Source organism: Dendrobates tinctorius, unplaced genomic scaffold (assembly GCF_039654945.1).
Source record: "Dendrobates tinctorius isolate UK_male_01 unplaced genomic scaffold, ASM3965494v1 ptg000017l, whole genome shotgun sequence".
NCBI lineage: Eukaryota > Metazoa > Chordata > Amphibia > Anura > Dendrobatidae > Dendrobates > Dendrobates tinctorius.
This window is the reverse complement of record NW_027361685.1, coordinates 5,860,865-5,882,394: the sequence shown is the minus strand read 5'-3', so window position 1 is coordinate 5,882,394 and position 21,530 is coordinate 5,860,865. Positions and strand designations below refer to the sequence as shown.

Sequence of the window (21,530 nt, the reverse complement as noted above, 5' to 3'; positions counted from 1 at the left end):
TGTCATCAATTTTCCTCCTGCAGCCACATCCAGGGAGGTTGGCTACAGTCCTATGGAGCTTATGGGTCGCCCTCCCAGGGCTGTGGGGTACTCGGTACCGGGCCGATTTCAGGGGGATGTGTCACAGCAGCAGTGACCCGGTCCGTGGCCCTGGGCGCCCAATAGTGGGGTGGTTGTTGTAGTGATTTATGTGAATAGTTTGTGACGCCACCTGTGGTGTTCGGCAAGTATGGTGTTAAGCCGACGCTGCATGCAGATCCTCTGGGACTGATGGTGTGTGCAGCATAGATGGAGCAGCTCCCCACAGGTGGAACTGTAGTCCCAGGGCAGTGTAGATGCTGGTGCCCAGATGTAGCAGGGCTGAGTGTGTTGGCTCAGGATGAATGGAGGACACCAGAGATTGTAGTTCCAAGGCTTTACTCACAGTCTGTAGTGCACCCAGGTGCCTGCCTCTGCACTGTGTCCTCTGGGTCAGAGACTCAGTCAACCTCCAGGCAAGATGGAATGCTCTCTTCCAACACTCCGCCAACATGTGCCTTCCTGAACGTCTCCTCTATCGTGCCTTTAATTGTGAAGTACTCCTGTCCTAAGTTACTCTGAAGTGTCTCTTGTCCCGGGTTCCTAAGACCCTTACTTGTATGACAGACAGCTGTAGCCTGATCAGGGATCCTCTACTCTGAGGTCCTGGCTCTCTGCATCCATGTTGCTGTTGTGTCCCAAGTCTATGATGGGAGTAGTGCATTTACAGCCCACTACTCCACCGGTGACTGCTGCAGAACCATAAGTGTTCGTACAACCTCGGGGACCAGGCCCCGGCCTTGCGCTGGAACCTATAGGCTGGGTTCTCTCTCTCTATCCCACGTCCTCCCTGTTCCCTTCTATTTCGTTCCATACTTTATCCTTCTTTCTTATGGAAACTGCAGTTACAGGTCTACGTCTTTCTCCTTTCTTCCTTTCCCGTGCCAGCTGGCCCAGATCAATGGGGCAGCTGCAGCACTCCTTCCTCCATCCCTTCTTCCAGGGATTCTCACTCCTCTCTGAGTGACTCTCCTACTCCGCCTGCCCTCTTACCAGACTGACCTGAAATCCTACATTTTCCCCTTCTTTTGTATATCTAACTCCACCCATCTCCCAGCACATCTCGTGTTACGAAGCCAGGGACCACGAAAGGTGCTCTGCTACCTTACCAGCATAAAGCATGGATGAGTCTCTGCTGAACTATCCTGTGTGTGGGGTGCAGATGTGGAGTGTGGTTGAGAGCTCCCACCTTACCTGGATGGTGGGGTACCACAAATTAAGAGAAGGTGCAGTACCTCTGTGGCGACCAAGCCTCAGGGGTGCCACACTTACATTTCTGAATAATATGTGCAACTTTAGTCACAAGAATATGAAGCTGCTTGGAGATGGTCTTATAACTTTTACCTGTAATATGTTTGTCTATAATTTTCCTTCTAATCTCCTGGGACATCTCTCTTTTTCACTTCCTCTGGTCCATGTTGAGTGTGATACACACCATGTCACCAGACAGCACAGTGAGGATGTGTAGCCTCCTCTATACAGGCCACTCACTGATTCCAAGACTGTAGACACCTGTGATGCAAATTAGTGAACACCGCGATTTACACATTCTGTGAAAGCTTGATTGAAAAGCAATGTCTGACTTTCATTTGTTCATTTTCATAGATTTTTTATTTATTATTACTTTTGTCAGATTCAAGTTATTTCTGTGACCATTGTGGGTTATTCTGTCATTATACGAGGGGTACCAACACTTTTGACCACATGTGTATAGATTATAACCATCAGTGAATTAATTTATAAAATGGAATCACTTTATGGGGATTTCTACCATTCTGGTTTTCTGTCATTTAGTTATATTAGGGCTTCTGCATATGGTGTGTCCAATCTCATCTGGGATCTGTTCCTGCTGTCCAGCTGGAGTAATCTGCTCCCTACTTCAGCCAATTGGAAAGTACCACACCCTACTAAAGCACAAAGCACATGGCCGGAATCTCGCAGATACAGCGCTGTTCTCCTCTGGTTTATTCCTCTGTGCTCAGCTTGTGGCTTGTGTATTTGTCTCCTGCTGTGACCGTGGCCCGTTTACTGACTACTCTTGTGTCTTCTGGTTCTGTATTCTGTCCTTCTGGTTCTGACCCAGCTACCTGACTATTCTTCTTGCCATCTACCACAGAATAGCAGGTAACACCATGGTCCAAGCCTAGGGGTCCCTGTGTAAGTCCAGATCCATGTAATGGTGTTAGATGAGCAAGACAATCCTTGGGATATGGAAAGCAGAGAAGATAGTGCCAAGCATGTTCATGGTGGACATCTTTTGAGCTGCCAGGTGACCATGAACAGTGCTCCCAATACATGGTGTCTGCAAACTATTCCAGCAAGATCTGCATTCAAATAGCTAAATGGCGCTCCTTCCCTTCTGAACACTGCCATGTGCCCAGACAGTAGTGTACAACCGTATGTAGGGTATAGTGAGAAGCTGGAAAATAATTTGTAAGATCCATTTGTTTCCTATTATCCTTTGTGAATAATTTATCACCACATAAAGTGACACACGTCAGATATTAATAATGGGGCCTGATTAGGAACACAAAACTGGCTGCGGGAAGAGGTTAAATCAGAGGATTTTGTACACTACTGTAATCAAACACTGTGACTATAGACAATAACATCTACTGAAATGATCAAACTCCACAGTCTCCATTAGTAATAAATGAGCAGCTAGTGGTGAAACCTCTCTGGGTAATTAGGGTATGGGGCTCGGTGACGTCACAATCTAAACTATTGTAAGGTCCAATATTTTCTGTCAGATGAGTTTCACGAAGAAATATTACACATTTAAAGAGAACTGTGTATAATAGTGCAGAGCTGAGATGTCTTAAAGGGAACCTGTCAGGAGGATTGTGCTCAGTAACCTACAGACACTGTCAGGTCGGCGCCGTTATACTGATTACAATGATACCTGGTGATGAAATCCGTCTTGTGGTTGTTGTTTAATCTGTATTTGTAGTTTTCAGTTAATGATATTCCCGTGCTCTGGGGTGTGGCTGTGGGCAGCATGTGGGCGGGGCTTTATGTGGTGCTCTGATTACATATTCATCTATATTAGCTTATGACTGGTCGCTGATCCCTCACTGACCTGCCCCCATTATTACATAATGCATATAATAGTGTTGATATTATTGGTGATAATGCCTAAAATATTGTGGCTATTGTGAGGCTTAGAAAAAAAATTACATCCAGCAAAATGTCACCAGCGGCGCCAGCGCAGTAGCCTCTATCTCTTACTTATAGATACTACTGCGCAGGCGCCGCCATCACCGGTGACATTTTGCTGCATGTAATACAGATGAATATGTAATCAGAGTACCATATAGAGCACATATTTTTCTTCAAGCGATTTTCTATCTTATCAGCACATTCTACGTTCGCTGTCATTTGGCTTTATCGTTACAGATCTGGGCAGGTAACGGTCAGCGTCTTCTAATGTGAAGGAGAGAATGGCTAATTAAATCAATTATTAAACCTTATATAAGTCAGTTCACATATGGTGTACCAAGATGGCGTCTGTATCTTCAGACAACACCCTGGAAGGAATCCCTGGAATGCAGAAGCTGAGATACTGGATACCATATATGGAAGTGAAGCTGAAATGGACCTATCATAGACTGACACTGGTTACTCAGGAGATTATGTGACGCGCATTTCCTGTCTCTTTGTCTTGAGAATAAACTTCAGTTCTGTGCAAGCCTTTGCTGAGAAAGGAGTAGACATCTAACTCTGTGTTCAGTGTGACTCTTTAAGTGCGCACTCGGCCTATATTGGGTCAGGTACAAGCAATCATATAGATCTTGCTTTAAGGGATCACCCTCACACTAATACCAGGGGGTAGGTGGATCCTCCAGGTTGTAAGTTCTATAGAAAAGCGCTTTCACTGCCCAAAGTCATTTGAACAGTTTTGGGTGGAGGCAAAATGGTGATCATGGTAATACGGCCGGACTACACCATCGATAAAGCAGCCACAGCTGGTGACTGAGAGGAATCTGTGACTTCTCTGCATTCAGTGGTTACTACTCACCTGCGTAGTCATATGTGGGAATCTCCTCTTTACACCACTCATCATCTCTCACATATGTCTCTGTAGTATTAATATGGGTCAGATCTTCACCCTGAAACAAATATTGTAAAAGTCACCGACAGATGGAGAAGTCCCATCTATGATCAGCTCTAATCCTGCCATCTCCACCGCTCTCATTACACAAGTATAAAACATATAATCCTGGTGGATAAAACAAGACTGAGCACAAGACCTTCACAGCCGTCTACACATCATAGGGGAGATCTCCTGACACCTTCTCTCCATCTACCTGATGATCCTGAGGAGCACTGGGATCTTCTTGGTTACAGTCCTGTGGAAGAAGAGGACGGGGACATCTCTCTGGTGTTGTCCTCTTACTGGATAGATCTGGAGGAAACACATACAGGGACTGAATTCATTCTCTACATACAGATAATTATAGGCCGTGTGTATTTAGTCCTGTCTATTACCTGGTGATGTGAGGGGCTGGGGAACCTCCATTATGACGTTCTTGTACAGATCTCTTTGTCCTTCTAAATACTCCCACTCCTCCATGGAGAAATAGACAGCGACATCCTGACACCTTATAGGAACCTGACACATACAATGATACCGTCATCCCCCGATCCCTTCATAGTGTTACTGTATAATGTCCCAGCATTCCCAGCAGTGTCACCTCTCCAGTCAGCAGCTCAATCATCTTGTAGGTGAGGTCTAGGATCTTCTGGTCATTGATGTCCTCATGGATCAGGGGGTGAGGTGGAGGCCCCGTGATTGGGCTCAGGGGTCCTCCACATCCCTCAGACACAGGGTTCTGACAGCGATCACTAGAGATCTTCACCACTGTGTAATCCTGGTTATGGAGAGACACAATAATAAATCTCACTACAGACATTTCCAGAGTCCTCACCTCTCCAGTTCCGTCCATCTGTTATTCCCATAGATAAGAATGATGTAATGTGATGTCATCAGAATCTCTCACCTCTCCAGTGAGACGGAAGAGGATCTCTAGGGTGAGGTGTAACATCCTCTCCGCCATCTTGTCTCTGTCCATATCCATCCTTGATGGGTAAATCAGGAGAATTCTCTTCTGTAGAAGATCTTCACTGAGAGGATCCGATATTGTAGACATCTGAATGAGAAGAAGATGATCCGATGTAACACCATAAGAATCCTGTGTAATAATACAATTACTGGAGATAATAAGGGAAACATATGAGGAGATTTATTATCTTACAGGGTTTAGTTTTCTTCCCTGACATCTACTAATAAAACCTATATATTTAGGCCACAGACAACAAGCAGTTTCCTCCTCGGAGTCGGCAGCTGAACACGTTCCTCATAGACTCATCTTCCATAACGCTAATTCTCGTCTCATTACCGACACTGGAATCGGCATTAGCAATACTGCAGGAGATATTCATTACACGCGACTAGAGTTGAGCGATACCGTCCGATACTTCAAAGTATCGTATCGGATGGTATCGGCCGATCTTTAAAAAAAGTATCGGTATCGCCGATTCCGATACCGGAAGTCCCATTCAAGTCTATGGGACTTCCGGTATCGGAATAAGAAAAACCCTTTCCTGCCCTTGTACAGCCTCTCTGGGGTCTGTACGGGCCTTTCGGGGGGCTGTGCCGGCCTGCCAGGGGGTCTGTGCAGGCTCCGGTGGTCTGTGCCGGCCTGCCGGTGGGCTGTGCCGGCCTGCCGGGGGGCTGTGCCGGCCTGCCGGTGGTCTGTGCAGGCTCCGGTGGGCTGTGCCGGCCTGCCGGGGGGCTGTGCCGGCCTGCCGGGGGGCTGTGCAGGCTCCGGGGGTCTGTGCAGGCATCGTCCGATGGGACTACAAGTCCCATCGGGCGATGCCTGCTACCATGACAGTGATTGACACATTAGCCAATGATGGGACAGTAGTAGTCCCATCATCCGGCTAATGTGTTAAATGTAAAAAAAAAAAAAAAATTACATGCTACATACATACTACATGCATACTACATACATGCTACATTCATACTACATACTACATACATGCTACATTCATACTACATAAATACTACATGCAACATACATACTACATATATACTACATGCATGCTACATACATACTGCATGCTACATACATACCACATATATACTACATACATACTACATGCATGCTACATGCATGCTACATGCTACATACATAACACATATATACTACATGCATGCTACATACATACTGCATGCTACATACATACCACATATATACTACATACATACTACATGCATGCTACATGCTACATACATACCATATACATACTACATGCATGCTACATACATACTACATGCTACATACATACTACATATATACTACATGCATGCTACATACATACTACATGCTACATACATACTACATATATACTACATGCATGCTACATACATACTACATATATACTACATGCATGCTACATACATACTGCATGCTACATGCATGCTACATACATACTGCATGCTACATGCATGCTACATACATACTACATACATACTACATGCTACATACATACCACATATATACTACATACATACAATACATTCATACAATACATACATAGACATACAGTACATATAACATAGAGTAACATACTTACCAATACTTGTCACATTGTTCCCCGAAGCCATTGTCTTTCCGGAATAAATATTAACATAACAAACCACAAAAATACTCACCCACGATCCGAAGCAGTCCACGAGTGTGTCCCACGACGATCTTGGGTAGAGAACTGCAGCATCAGATGATGCTGCCGTTCTCTACGGGCTGCAGGAATCCAATGACGGAAGGTAGGTATCCTTCCGCACTGTATTCCTCCGCCACTTAAAAAAAAAAAAAGTCCCTAGTCTCACTTTATGCCATTGCTGTGTGGGAATTTCCCACACAGCAATGGCATAAAGTGAGACTAGGGACTTTTTTTTTTTTAAGTGGCGGAGGAATACAGTGCGGAAGGATACCTACCTTCCGTCATTGGATTCCTGCAGCCCGTAGAGAACGGCAGCATCATCTGATGCTGCAGTTCTCTACCCAAGATCGTCGTGGGACACACTCGTGGACTGCTTCGGATCGTGGGTGAGTATTTTTGTGGTTTGTTATGTTAATATTTATTCCGGAAAGACAATGGCTTCGGGGAACAATGTGACAAGTATTGGTAAGTATGTTACTCTATGTTATATGTACTGTATGTCTATGTATGTATTGTATGAATGTATTGTATGTATGTAGTATATATGTGGTATGTATGTAGCATGTAGTATGTATGTAGTATGTATGTAGCATGCATGTAGCATGCAGTATGTATGTAGCATGCATGTAGTATATATGTAGTATGTATGTAGCATGTAGTATGTATGTAGCATGCATGTAGTATGTATGTAGCATGCATGTAGTATATATGTAGTATGTATGTAGCATGTAGTATGTATGTAGCATGCATGTAGTATGTATGTAGCATGCATGTAGTATGTATGTAGCATGCATGTAGTATGTATGTAGCATGCATGTAGTATGTATGTAGCATGCATGTAGTATGTATGTAGCATGCATGTAGCATGCAGTATGTATGTAGTATGTATGTAGTATATATGTAGTATATATGTAGTATGTATGTAGCATGTAGTATGTATGTAGCATGCATGTAGTATATATGTAGTATGTAGCATGCATGTAGTATGTATGTAGTATGTATGTAGTATGTATGTAGCATGTATGTAGTATATATGTAGTATGTATGTAGCATGCATGTAGTATGTATGTAGCATGCATGTAGTATGTATGTAGCATGTAGTATGTATGTAGCATGCATGTAGTATGTATGTAGCATGCATGTAGTATGTATGTAGCATGTAGTATGTATGTAGCATGCATGTAGTATGTATGTAGTATTTTTTTTTTTTTTTTTTTTTTTAACATTTAACACATTAGCCGGATGATGGGACTACTACTGTCCCATCATTGGCTAATGTGTCAATAACTGTCATGGTAGCAGGCATCGCCCGATGGGACTTGTAGTCCCATCGGACGATGCTTGCACAGACCCCCGGACATCAGCACAGCCCCCCGGCAGGCCGGCACAGCCCCCCGGCAGGCCGGTACAGACCCCCACAGGGTGCACAGACCACCGGCAGGCCGGCACAGCCCCCCGGCAGGCCGGCAGAGACCCCGGGCAGTCCACACAGCCCCCCGGCAGGCCGGCACAGCCCCCCGGCAGGCCGGCAGAGACCCCCGGAAGGCCCGAAATGACGGCGCATCATGATGCGCACACACCGCGCATCATGATGACGTCAGGCCGTCAATCAACTGAACTTCCGATTCCGATGCCGAATTCCGATATTGAAAAAATATCGGAAGTCGGTATCGGAATTCCGATACAGCAAGTATCGGCCGATACCCGATACTTGCGGTATCGGAATGCTCAACACTACACGCGACATGAGAAATAACTCCTTCATGATGAGGACGACATCTTCATCTTCTACTGCGGCTCTAGAGACAGATGTGGCCAGAGTCGGTCACTGCCTCCATCCCCACCGGCCGTCTATATGAAGGTTTCCCGTCTTCCCCGCACTGGAATCTTCTCTCCCGTTAGATCTCAGCTCTGAGTCACACACAGAAGTTTGAGGCTTTTCTGGAAGAACAGGACAGGAGAGATCTGAGGCCGATGTCTCCATGTGCAGGGTTTCCCCTCGGGATAAGAGGCTTTTCTATCCCTTTCCCCCAATTAGAGGGGACACCTGTGGATATCGGGGTCTTTACCGGCTGCAGTCCTGGGGGGATTTACTCGGTAACGTGGACGTTGGACAAACGTCACCATCAATTCCCATCAGAGTGAAGGAACATCGCTCCTCTATTCAGCTCTATGGATCCGGGATGAAATCCACTGCGGCCCCTGCAAGAAAAGAGCGAAGTCTGGTGAGACCCCCGAGGCCGGAGATTTCTACAGCTGCTCTGTGCGCACAGGACCTGTGATGAGGTCACAGGAGGGGAGGAGTCGGGGGTCACATGATCAGGAGCCTCAGTGTGGGCAGGACTCTGCTGTGCTGGTTGTCATGGTGCTGGATGAGGGGAAGTTTCTGTGTGGGGTCAGGAGGGGTTTACAGTGTGGATGTAGCAGAGCCACATGTGTACGAGGTGTACGGAGCGGAGCTGTGTGTGTACAAGGTGTACGGTGCGGAGCCGTGTGTGTACGAGGTGTACGGAGCAGAGCCGTGTGTGTACGAGGTGTATGGAGCGGAGCCCTGTGTGTGCGAGGTGTACGAAGCGGAGCCGCGTGTGTACGAGGTGTATGGAGCGGAGCCCTGTGTGTACGAGGTGTACGGAGCGGAGCCGTGCGTGTACGGAGCGGAGCCATGTGTGTACGAGGTGTACGGAGCGGAGCCGCGTGTGTACGAGGTGTACGGAGCAGAGCCGTGTGTGCGAGGTATACGGAGCGGAGCCCTGTGTGTGCGAGGTGTACGGAGCGGAGCCACGTGTGTACGAGGTGTACGGAGCGGAGCCGCGTGTGTGTACGAGGTGTATGGAGCGGAGCCGTGTGTGTACGAGGTTTACGGAGCGGAGTCGTGTGTGTACGAGGTGTACGGAGCCGAGCCGCGTGTGTACGAGGTGTACGGAGCGGAGCCGCGTGTGTACGAGGTGTACGGAGCGGAGCCGTGTGTGTACGAGGTGTACAGAGCGGAGCCGTGTGTGCGAGGTGTACGGAGCGGAGCCGTGTGTGTACGAGGTGTACGGAGCGGAGCCGTGTGTGTACGAGGTGTTCGGAGCGGAGCCCTGTGTGTACGAGGTGTACGGAGCGGAGCTGTGTGTGTACGAGGTGTACGGAGCGGAGCCATGTGTGTACGAGGTGTACGGAGCGGAGCCATGTGTGTACGAGGTGTACGGAGCGGAGCCGTGTGTGTACGAGGTGTACAGAGCGGAGCCGTGTGTGCGAGGTGTACGGAGCGGAGCCCTGTGTGTACGAGGTGTACGGAGCGGATCTGTGTGTGTATGAGGTGTACGGAGCGGAGCCGTGTGTGTACGAGGTGTACGGAGCAGATCTGTGTGTGTACGAGGTGTATGGAGCGGAGCCGTGTGTGTACGAGGTGTACGGAGCGGAGCCGTGTGTGTACAAGGTGTACAGAGCGGATCTGTGTGTGTACGAGGTGTATGGAGCGGAGCTGTGTGTGTACGAGGTGTACGGAGCAGAGCCGTGTGTGTACGAGGTGTACGGAGCAGAGCCGCGTGTGTACGAGGTGTACAGAGCGGATCTGTGTGTGTACGAGGTGTATGGAGCGGAGCTGTGTGTGTACGAGGTGTACGGAGCAGAGCCGTGTGTGTACGAGGTGTACGGAGCGGAGCCGTGTGTGTACGAGGTGTACGGAGCGGAGCCGTGTGTGTACGTGTGAATTTCTGTGCAATAACTAATTTCCCTTTATCCCCACTTTTCAATTTGTGTTAAAACTACCATAGTTTTAGGACTATAAGACGCTTGAGGAAAATGGGGGGGTGAGTCTTATAGTCTGGATGTACCGGCTCTGGATGTGGTGGGAAGGTGGGGGAACGGCAGATGGTCACAGGAGGCTGGAGCCGGTGGCTGCGGCAAACTCGTGTTCCCGCTGCTAAAGAGAAATTAATATTCACTGCATTCCATGCCCATGGGCTTGGAGGACAATGAATATTCATTTCTCTTTAATAATAGTGTCTTGATCTGATTACCCCCCCCCAAACCCAGTCCTGGTATGCATGGCCCCATCCTTATAATTGGCCCACACCCCCATCCCCATCCTGGTATGCATGGCTGTTGTGAACACTTGTGACCTGGCTTCTGAGTTTGGGCTCCCTCTGGTGGTTGCTGCAGGTAATGGAGCTGGTCGGGTTGACAAAAGTCAATCACCTGAAGATGATGATTGGAGGTCAGGTGTTACAGACTGGGAAGATTTAAGTGAGCAACCTTCCCTCAATTGTTGCTGGTGATTTGGTTTCTTCCTGTGCATTTGGAAGTCTGCCTGCCCCCTGCTTGATCCTGCATCGTTCAGATAAGTCATTTGTTTGCTGGAATCTTTTTGCATTTGATCCAGTTTTTGCCTTTCTCTGATTTCTGCTTTGCAGGTGTTAGTTCAGCCTTGTTCCCTGCGGGGACTTGTGCTGGACCCTGTTGTGAACTCATTTTCTGGTCTATCAGTTGTGAGTTCTCCTTCCGGGCTCCCTCTGGTGGTAACAGGAGGTAGTGAGGTTGATTTAATTAGTAGAGATCTGCCACCTCATGATGAGGATAACGATTGGATCTCTGGAATCTCAGACTGTATTTAAGACAGCCGACGCCCTATTCTGGTGCTGGTGATTCCTTCTGGCTTTTCAGGTCTTGGTTTTCAGCTCTGTTCCAGTCATCTCAAGCTAAGTGTTTCTGCTAATGTTCACACTTGATTTTGTTTGTCTATTCAGTTTTTTGTGTGGTCAGCCAGCCCCGGCTGGGGCTGTGCTGAATTTCCACTCTTGTTTATCTGTATTTGCCAATTTGCTTTTTGTCCCTTATTAGATTGGCCTCTTTTTTGCTCTGTCTCAGAATATTTCAGAGTGCTGATTGTTGTGAGTTGATTTTTCCCTTCACCATTGAGGTCTGATGAACTCCCTCCTCTAGTGAAGGAAGGTAGTGAGACTGATTACCAAACACCTGGGCAGCTAGATGATGACTGGGTGGCTGGAATTGAGGACTGGATATAAGGCTGCCGACGCCCTTCTTCCTGGCTGGTGATTTTCCTGCTGGATTCTTGGAGACCAGTCTGATTCCTGCATCTCAAAGCTAAGTTTTTTCTGCTCTGCTTTGTACTCTTCAATTTTGTTTTTTGTTTTGCCTTGTTTTTTGGGAGTTCTGCCATCCCCGGCCAGGGGTGAGCTGAATTCCATTTTTGTCTCTGATCTGTTGATATTTTGTTCTGTCTTCAGAATATACCTGAGTGCTGATATAGTCTTTTGAAGCCTAGCGACTTCAGGGCCTGTTTTTCCTATCAGTCGGTTGGCTCATTTTGATAGGGTTTTTGCAGATGGCAGACAGCAGCTTTCCTATCCTGTCCAATGTAGTTAGCTTGGGCCCCATCATTTGCTCAACCTATCTTTCTATCTGTGTTAGTGTTTTCATCTTGCTTCACCGTCATTATATGTTGGGGGCTGCCTATTGCTTTGGGGTCTGCTCTGGGGCAGTTTAGTTTTTCCCCTTTCTGTCTTTAGGCTATATAGTTCTCCGGCTGTGATCGAGGGGTCTAGGGCACCGTAGGAACCCCCCACGGCTACTGCTAGTTGTTGTGGATAGGTTCAGGGGTCTGCAATCCGATACCTGCCAACCTCTCTGGTTTTTCTGGACTTAGCTGGTATTTTGTTTTTTTCCTCCTTCGGTGACTCATGATAACAGCTGATATAGTGGGAGAAGTCTAGTGTCTTCAGGGTTAATTTTATCAGAAGTGTTGGACATTATTTTGTAGGGTTTTTGGGCAGATTGCAGACAGTCTTTCCTTTCCTGTCCTTTCTAGTTAGTTTGGGTCCCATCGTTTGCTCAACCTATTTTCCTGCCTGTGTTTGTGTTTTCATCTTGTTTCACCGTCAATACATGTGTGGGGGCTGTCTATTCCTTTGGGGTCTGCTCTGGGGCAGTTAGTTTTCCCCTTTTCTTGCTTTAGGCTTATTTAGTCCTCCGGCTGTGACGAGGCATCTAGATTCATCGTAGGAACGCTCCACGGCTGCTGCTAGTTGTGTGGTTAGGGTCAGGGGTCTGCAATCTGCATAGTTACCAAAGTCTTTGGTTATCTGTGACTTAGCTTGTTTAGTTTTCCTCCTCGGTGACCCATTCATAACAGGACCTTGTTCCATATGCCACAGCTCATATCAGTGTGTTCAGTATTGCTAATCCCCTGCTATGTCAGTATCTTTTGTTTTGCTTCCAGTTCACACCAGAATTCTGATCTAGTGGGGGACAAGTCGTGTGGCCTCAGTATTTTTGCATATCATACGTGTTGGATTTTTCTTAGGGTTTTTGCGTGATTGCAGACAGTATCTTTCTTGTCCTGTTCTATCTAGATAGTTTGGGCCCCATCATTTGCTTACTCTATTTTCTACCTGTGTTTTGTGCCTCATCTTTTCTCATCGGCAATATATGTTCGGGGCTATCTATTCCTTTGGGGTTCTACTCCGGGGCAGTTTAGCTTTCCCCTTTCTTGCTTTAGGCTTAGTTAATTCTTTGGCTGTGCCGAGGCATCTAGGGCCTCGTAGGTACGTCCCATGGCTAATTCTAGTTGTGTTGTCAGTTTTGGGGTCTGCAATCTTGCAATCTTCTTAGTTACCAACCTTTCTGGTTATCTGGTTGCCTAGCCTATTCCCCAGCTATCCTGCTCGGTTACCTAATCATAACACATGGCCCCATCAGAAAACATTAAAAATGCAAACCATTACACTTACCTACCCCGCGCTTCCTCACAGCGTCCTGCTTCGGTGCTAGCAACTGCTATATGCTTGTAAGCAGCACTTGGCAGGGACGTCATGCGCTTCTCACAAGCAGAGCACAGATGCCAGGACTGTGCACGCAAAGGGCAGTGAGTATTCATTGCTCTTCAGTAGCGCACAGTGTCAGCAACTAGCTTCCTGCTGCTACCAGTGGTCACATGTGCCGCTACTTAAGAGAAATGAATATTCATGAATACGCACTGTTCCCAGCGCTGCTTACAAGCATAAAGCAGTTACTGGCACCGGAGCAAGAGGCTGCAAGGGAGCACCGGGTAGGTAAGTGTAATGGTTTGTTTTTTACTGTTTTCTGATAGGGCCATGCATACCAGGATAGGAATGGGGGTGGGGGCCACTTATAGGTATGGGACCCTGCATACCAGGACAAGATGGGGCTGTAGGTTACCAGCAGGTGCGTTGGATGCAGTGACGAGCAGGGGGCAGAGCAAGTGTTAACGGGTGTCTTTTTATAACCAGAGAAAAAGATAACAATGCTTTCCCCATGCAGGGAGTTAATATATACAAGATGCACAAAAGTTTTGCGCGGACAAGTATGTGGAAGTTCAGTATTATGCAGTGACAGCTTGACTTCACCTGTCAACAATGGTAACAACGAAAAAAGAATTGCTAATGACGGGAGAGGAAAAAACAGTAGGGTTCAACTTATCAGACTCTGTCGTCCGAAGGGAGGTGGTTGAAAGATTCCACGATGGCGCCACAGATGGCGCGTCACGTTGAGGAAGCGGTCCTGGATGAACCGGAGGCACTCTCTCTTAGCGGTGAAGAAGAGTCCAGGACCTTTTGGTGGGCTGCTGTATGTCCAGGTACCGGTGGCTGTTGTTTCGGCAGATGAGGTGGAGGCTTCTGGTATCAAGGCTGCAGCCGCGGATGTAAAGTCAAAGTCTCCGACGGGAGCCGTGAACTCTACACTGTCTGCTGTCAAGCGTTGCACAGTACGGTCAGCGCTTGCTGCCTGCGGTCATGTAGGGTCGGCGTCCGGCAGCGGTAAGCAGTCACTGGTGCTGTTGCTGGATATTGGGGGGTGCGCACACAAGCGCAGTCTGTCGTCAGTAGTGTTACCTGCTGGGAGGGAGCAAACTTTCCTCTGCTGCACCTCCTGTCTTCCCACCAGAAACCCCAGGTTCCGGCACACCCCCCTTTTTATATCAGACACACCCTTTGCAGCAGAGGTCACAGGTCTGTCCCGGTCAGGTTCTCTGTCCCCCTGCCACACTAGTGGCAGTTCCAATGGTTACGGCCCACAGACACTGTTGCCTTTATTGTTCTGGTCCTTCCTCCTACAGGGCCATGCATACCAGGATAAGGATGGGGCCATGCATACCAGGATAGGGCTGATGGGACCATGCATACCAGGACGAGATAGGGGACCCTGCATACCAGGATAGGGATGGGACCATGTATACTAGGACAAGATGGGACCATGTATACTAGGACGAGATGGTGGCCCTGCATACCAGGATGAGATGGGGGCCCTGCATACCAGGATGAGATGGGGCCCTGCATAGCAGGATAGGGATGATGGGGCCATGCATACCAGGATAGAGATGAGGTGGCATGCATACTAGGATTAGATGGGGGGCCCTGCATACCAGGATGGGGATGGGACCATGCACACCAGGATAGGGATGAGGGATACATGCATACGAGGATGGGGATGGGGCCAATCATACCACTATAGGGATGAGGGATCCATGCATGCCAGGATAGGGATAAGGTGGCCTTGCATACCAGGGTAGGGATGAGGGGGCCAAGTGTATCAGAATGGGGAGGAGGGGACCATATATACCAGGATAGGGGATATTAAGTACAGAATTGACCACATTTTTTGATTCAATTTGTTTTTCCTAATTTTCTCCTCTAAAACCTAGGTGCGTCTTATGGTGCAAAAAATACGGTAAGTGTGAATTTTCTGTACAATAACAGAGTTTCCCTTTAGCCTGAAATTTCAATTTCTTTTAAAACCAACTAACTTCAAGGAGGATTGTGATAATCTCCAGGACAAACATTCCACCTGTGCCATGATATATCTCTAAGCTGTGCGTGGCTGATGGCTGTAATATACATTTATCCACACCTGCAGGAGATGTGTTGGCTCCAGCCCTGGTGTCATAGATTTACTAAACGTCATGAATTCCATTATGTTTTCCATCCTAAGGAATTCAGATAACTGCACAATCTCTCCTGAAATGGGGGCGCTAATACTTTCTCTACTCTTCTGGTCAGGACTCACAGTGGCTCCAATGGTCCACCATAAATGAGTGCAACTTGTACATATGTTGTTGTTGGGGATGTAACATAATTTTTTATTCTGCGTCTTTTTTTAACCTGTTCATTCTGTATGATAGTTTGATTGTGGTGGGATCGGCCTTCCTGCCTAATGTGAGTCTGTAACTCCCTGATAGTCTTGAAAAAAATCTCTCCATTGCTGCTTTCAAATGCCTAAGATCTAAATTTAAAGGGAGCCTGTCAGCAGGATTGTGCACAGTAACCTACAGACACTGTCAGGTCAGCGCCGTTATACTGATTACAATGATACCTGGTGATGAAATCCGTCTTGTGGTTGTTGTTTAATCTGTATTTGTAGTTTTCAGTTAATGAGATTCTCGTGCTCTGGGGAGGGGGTGTGGGCGGGGCTTTATGTGGTGCTCTGATTACATATTCATCTGTATTGGCTTATGACAGGTCGCTGATCCCTCACTGACCTGCCCCCATTATTACATAATGCATATAATAATGTTGATATTATTCTTGACAATGCCTATAATATTGTGGCTATTGTGAGGCTTAGAAAATAAAAATTTACAAATGACACTGGCGGCACCTGTCCAGTAGCATCTATCTCTTACTTATAGATGGTACTGTGCAGGCGCTGCCATTTTTCTGGATGTAATTTTTTATGTAAAATAGGGGGCAGGTCACTGAAGGAATTAGTGTCATAAGCCAATACAGATGAATATGTACACAGAGCACCACATAAAGCCCCGCCCACAGCCCCGCCCCAGAGCCACTCCCACAACCCCACCCTGAAGCACGAGAATCTCATTAACTGAAAACTACAAATATAGATTCAACAGTAACCTGCCTGCAGCTGCCCAGAAAAGATGCATCTATTAGATGCGCCAACTCCGACGCTTCTCCTGGGTCTTCCCACTTGTCCTGTAGCGGTGGCAAGTGGGGTTCATATTTGTATATTTGTGTGGTTGATGTCACCCTCTTATTGTCAGGTGACATCAAGCCCACGGCTTAGTAATGGAAAGGTGTCTATCCATTACAAACCCCATAGTTACATGGTAAATAAAGACACAGCCAGAATAAAGTCTTTTATTAGAAATAAAACAAAACAGTTTTCCTTTTTCAGAAATAACAAACACAGTTATACTCACCAACACCTAAGTGGTAAGAGCCGGGCAAAGCGCCAGAATTGGTGCATCTAATAGATGCCTTTTCTGGGCAGCTGTGGGCTGTTATTTTTAGGCAGGGGGTCAATATCCATGGCCCCTTACAAGCCTGAGAATACCAGCCCTCCAGTTGTCAGCTTTAGCAAGGTTGGTTGTCAAAAATGGAGGGGAACTCCACGCTGTTTTTTAAATTATTTATTCTTGATAACCAGCCTTGCTGAAGCTGACAGCTGAGGATTGCAGCCCCCAGTTGTGAGTTTTGCCAGAGAGGTTATAGAAAATACAGGGGAACCCACACCATTTTTTTCATTCATTTATTTAGTTATAGCGCAGGCGGCGGGTGAGGAATACTCCCGTCATCCACTCCTGATGTCACTGTACTTAGCAGCAGCAGGTGTAGGTTGATGGGAGTAATAGTCCCAAAAGCCCGCACCTACTATCATCATTCTGACTTTAATATAACTCTCATCATTCTCCCCGCCGGCAGAGCAGAGGAGAATGATGAGAGCGTCTTCAGCACCCGCCACCGGGGACAGCGCTTACTGTACCGCTTCTTCCATGTGGCCATCCATGTGGTACTGATGCTGTACACGGGTGGCACACGGTTGTCACACATGTGCCACAAGTATTACACAAATGGACATCTCTGGTACCATTTTTTACGGTACCGGAAATATCAGGACGTGTGAAACCGGCCTTATACACAGTTCTCTTTAAATGCCTAATATTTCTTCTTGAAACTCATCTGACAGAAAATATTATTGGCGCTTACGATAGTATAGATTGTGAAGTCTCCGAGACCCATACTCTAATTACACCAGAGAGGTTTCACCACTAGTTACTCATTTATTACTGGTGGAGTTTGATCATTTCAGTAGTTCCTAATCAGGCCCCATTATTAATATCTGACGTGTGTCACTTTATGTGGTGGTAAGTTTGGAATTCTTCACAAAGGATAATAGGAAACAAATTGATCTTACAAATTATTTTCCAGCTTCGCACTATACCCTACATACGGTTGTACACTACTGTCTGGGCACATGGCAGTGTTCAGAAGGGAAGGAGCGCCATTTAGCTATTTGAATGCAGATCTTGCTGGAATAATTTGCAGACACAATGTATTGGGAGCACTGTTCATGGTCACCTGGCAGCTCAAAAGATGTCCACCATGAACATGCTTGGCTCTATCTTCTCTGCTTTCCATATCCCAAGGATTGCCTTGCTCATCGCCCTTTAACACCCTTACATGGAATCTGGACTTACACTGGGACCCCTAGGCTTGGACCATGGTGTTACCTGCTATTCTGTGGTGTTAGATGGCAAGAAGAATAGTCAGGTAGCCGGGTCAGAACTAGAAGGACAGAATACAGAATCAGAAGACACAAGAGTAGTCAGTAAACGGGCCACGGTCACAACAGGAAATAAATACACAAGCCGCAAGCTGAGCACAGAGGACTGAACCAGAGGAGAACAGCGCTGTCTCTGGCAGATTCCGGCCATGTGCTTTGCGCTTTAGTAGGGTGTGGTACTTTCCAATTGGCTGAAGTAGGGAGCAGATTACTCCAGCTGGACAGCAGGAACAGATCCCAGATGAGATTGGACACACCATATGCAGAAACCCTAATATAACTAAATGACAGAAAACCAGAATAGTCGAAATCCCTATAAAGTGATTCCATGTTATTAATTAATTCACTGAGGGTTATAATCCTTAGGAGGAGTGAATATTGTGACTCCACAGCCACTTTCCAGAAATTAACACGCAATGGATGTTGGAGAGTGAAAATTACACATTAGCCATTTTATTACCCAGCACATAGTGCCCAGATTGTGCTCCAGGAGACACCACAAATTAAGTGGATTCTTCTCACTATAATATTGCTAAATACAGGGATCCTAAATGTTGTTTGCGCACACTGCAAGACTCCGAAGTGAGAGCGGATGTTGCTGGATTGGTTTATAGAAACCCTGTTGCTTTTCAACAGCCTTTGAGCCACTAATAGTGCGGGAACCTCTGTTTTTCCATTGACAGATGATGGACCTGTGTGGGGACTTGTTTTTGTGAGATGAGAAGTGGTATTATTTTCGCCTACATAACATTGATTGGTTTCTTTTTATTCGATATTTGGGAGGCAGAATGAACAAACAGTTGAACACCGCACACTACTGGTTCATCCAACAAGGTTTTCTATTAAGGCCCTTTTACATTTAGCGATGCACCAGTGATCCGACCAGCGATCCGACCCGGTCAGGATCGCTGGTGCATCGCTAGTGAGCTGTCACACAGGCAGACCTCACAGCGATGCAGCAGCGACGCAGCGCACGATACTCACCTTTCAGACACAGCGATCCTGACGTCCTCCCGCCCGCCTCCACGCGTCGCTCGTCGTCACAGCAGGAAGCCCCAGCAGGAAGCTGACGACGAGAAATGGAGCCGCCCGATCTCGCGCGATCAGCGATGGACAGCGGGGGAGCCGGTCGGAGGTAAGTATCACACATAGCGATATCGCTAGCAATATCGCTATAACGTCACAAAATCAGTGACGTTATAGCAATATTGTTAGCGATACTGCTATGTGTAAAACCCCCTTTAGACTGTGAACTGTCATTGTCTTGGTAAATAATTAAAGCTTTTACATAAACTGTCCATAAAAATGGCAAGCTAAGTAGAAATGTTCAAAATTATAAAACTCAAGGATATTTTATTAATAAATAATAATTGTTTTTTATCTTAGCAGATGACTGTACCAGATCAGAGGGACAGCTGACATCTTCAACTTTTAAATCTGATGATCTTGAGATCCTACAAGATACAACTGAAGTGATTGCTGTTACTCCAGATATATCATCATCCATTCACAGCAAAGATCTGTCATCTGGTCCTATGAAACAGGTCCCAAAAGAGGCATTAAAAGAGGCATTAAAAAACAAACTGCTCCTAAAGCAAAAAAGCGTTTTTCATGTTCAGAATGTGGGAAATGTTTTAACAAGAAATCACATTTTGTTACGCACCAAAGAACTCACACAAGGGAGAAGCCTTGTTCCTGTTCAGAATGTGGGAAATGTTTTGCACATAAATCACTGCTTGTTACTCACCATAGAACTCACACAGGGGAGAAACCATTTTCATGTTCAAAATGTGGGAAATGTTTTAGCAGAAAATCATATTGTGTTAAGCACCAGAGAACTCACACAGGGGAGAAGACTTCTTCCTCTTCAGAATGTGGGAAATACTTTAACCAGAAAGCGCTTCTTGATCGCCATCAGATCAGTCACACAGAGGAGAAGCCTTTTTCATTTTCATAATGTGGGAAATATTTTACTTGGAAATCAACTGTTAATAAACATCAGAGATGTCACATAGGGGAGAAGACTTTTTTATGTTCATAATGTTTGAATAGTTTTAACCAAAATTGAATCTTCTTAAATGGATTGTCTCTTGTCATTCCTCATGTTTGCTAACAAAAGGATTAAACTAAACTTTATTAATTCCAAATGTAAAACTATATCCATAATTCACCCCCTGAAGGTTAGTCAGAAAGTGAGTAATAGAAAAAACATATACCCCACGTCTCAGTATATAGGGTGAGGTGACGTATACACACTCTCCAAGCCTCACATTTCTACGGGTTTCATCGTCCTCACCAAAGACGACTCATCAGTAGAATATTTAATATTGATCTATACTCAAGCGAGACTAAACGAAAAAAAAACAACCTAAAATCATGTATCATGTTATTCAAAACAGTTGGAAAACTAGCCCCATATTGTCAGATCCCAGACCTCAAACTATATACTTCGGAAGTTTATAAGCCCCTCCAGTGTCAGGAATAGATAGTATGATTTTGAATTTACCTAATGACTGCAATGAAACAATTTAATAATTTAAAGGGGTGTGAATACTTTCCATACCCGCTGTATCAGTAAAAATAACTCCTCTTTATTAGGTAAAGTATAAAAGAATTGCACCATTTTCCGATACCCGTTGTGTCTCCATTTTTCATGATGTCGGATTGGGTGAAAGCTTATTTTTTGTGTGCCGAGCTGACATTTTTAATTGGATACCATTTTGGTGCAGATACGATCTTTTGGTCATCCTTTATTGCTTTTTAATGTTGCGGCGATGAAAAAAAGTAATTCTTGCGTTTTGACATTTTTTCTCGTTACGACATTTAGCGATCAGGTTAATTCTCATTTATGATTATGTACAAAAGAGAAAAAAGTGATGGCAGTCACCGTTCTGTCATGAAAATTCTTTATTGATTAAAAGGCATTGGCACGGGAGGAACGTACAGAGAGGACCGTTGACGCACAAGTGCATGAAATGGCCACCGTCCACTCTCTGTACGTTCCTCCTGTGCCAATGCCTTTTAATCAATAAAGAATTTTCATGACAGAACGGTGAGTGCCATCACTTTTTTTCTCTTTTGTACATAATCAGATTACATGTTTGCTTCTCTGGATTGAGCACCCGTTCGGATGGTAGTTTGGCGGTCGGTCCAGGTGTGTGATTTTGGACTTGAATAGC

General features: G+C 46.0%; 2 protein-coding genes across 2 annotated transcripts in view; one reads left to right on the top strand and one right to left on the bottom strand.

Annotated features, from left to right (window-relative positions):
• Positions 1 to 4,549: 4,549 nt before the first annotated feature.
• On the bottom strand, positions 4,550 to 4,991 carry LOC141082414 (oocyte zinc finger protein XlCOF8.4-like). Its single transcript, XM_073566354.1, has 2 exons — positions 4,773 to 4,991; positions 4,550 to 4,690 (listed from the first exon to the last, which is right to left on the bottom strand). The coding sequence occupies exons 1-2, from the start codon at positions 4,989 to 4,991 to the stop codon at positions 4,550 to 4,552; spliced, it is 360 nt and encodes a 119-aa protein (XP_073422455.1).
• A 9,301-nt stretch (positions 4,992 to 14,292) lies between these two features.
• Positions 14,293 to 21,530, top strand: part of LOC141082413 (uncharacterized) — a 59,950-nt gene continuing 52,712 nt past the window's right edge. The window contains exon 1 of the mRNA XM_073566353.1: positions 14,293 to 14,407. Coding sequence (XP_073422454.1) covers positions 14,293 to 14,407 — 115 coding nt within the window. The remainder of the gene's footprint in view (positions 14,408 to 21,530) is intronic.

Coding starts and splice junctions, on each gene's coding strand:
- LOC141082414 (XM_073566354.1), bottom strand. CDS start 4,991: ATGTCTGTAGTGAGATTTATTATTGTGTCTCTCCATAACCAGGATTAC. Junction 4,691..4,772: donor TTGAGCTGCTGACTGGAGAG/GTGACACTGCTG, acceptor TGTATGTGTCAG/GTTCCTATAAGGTGTCAGGA.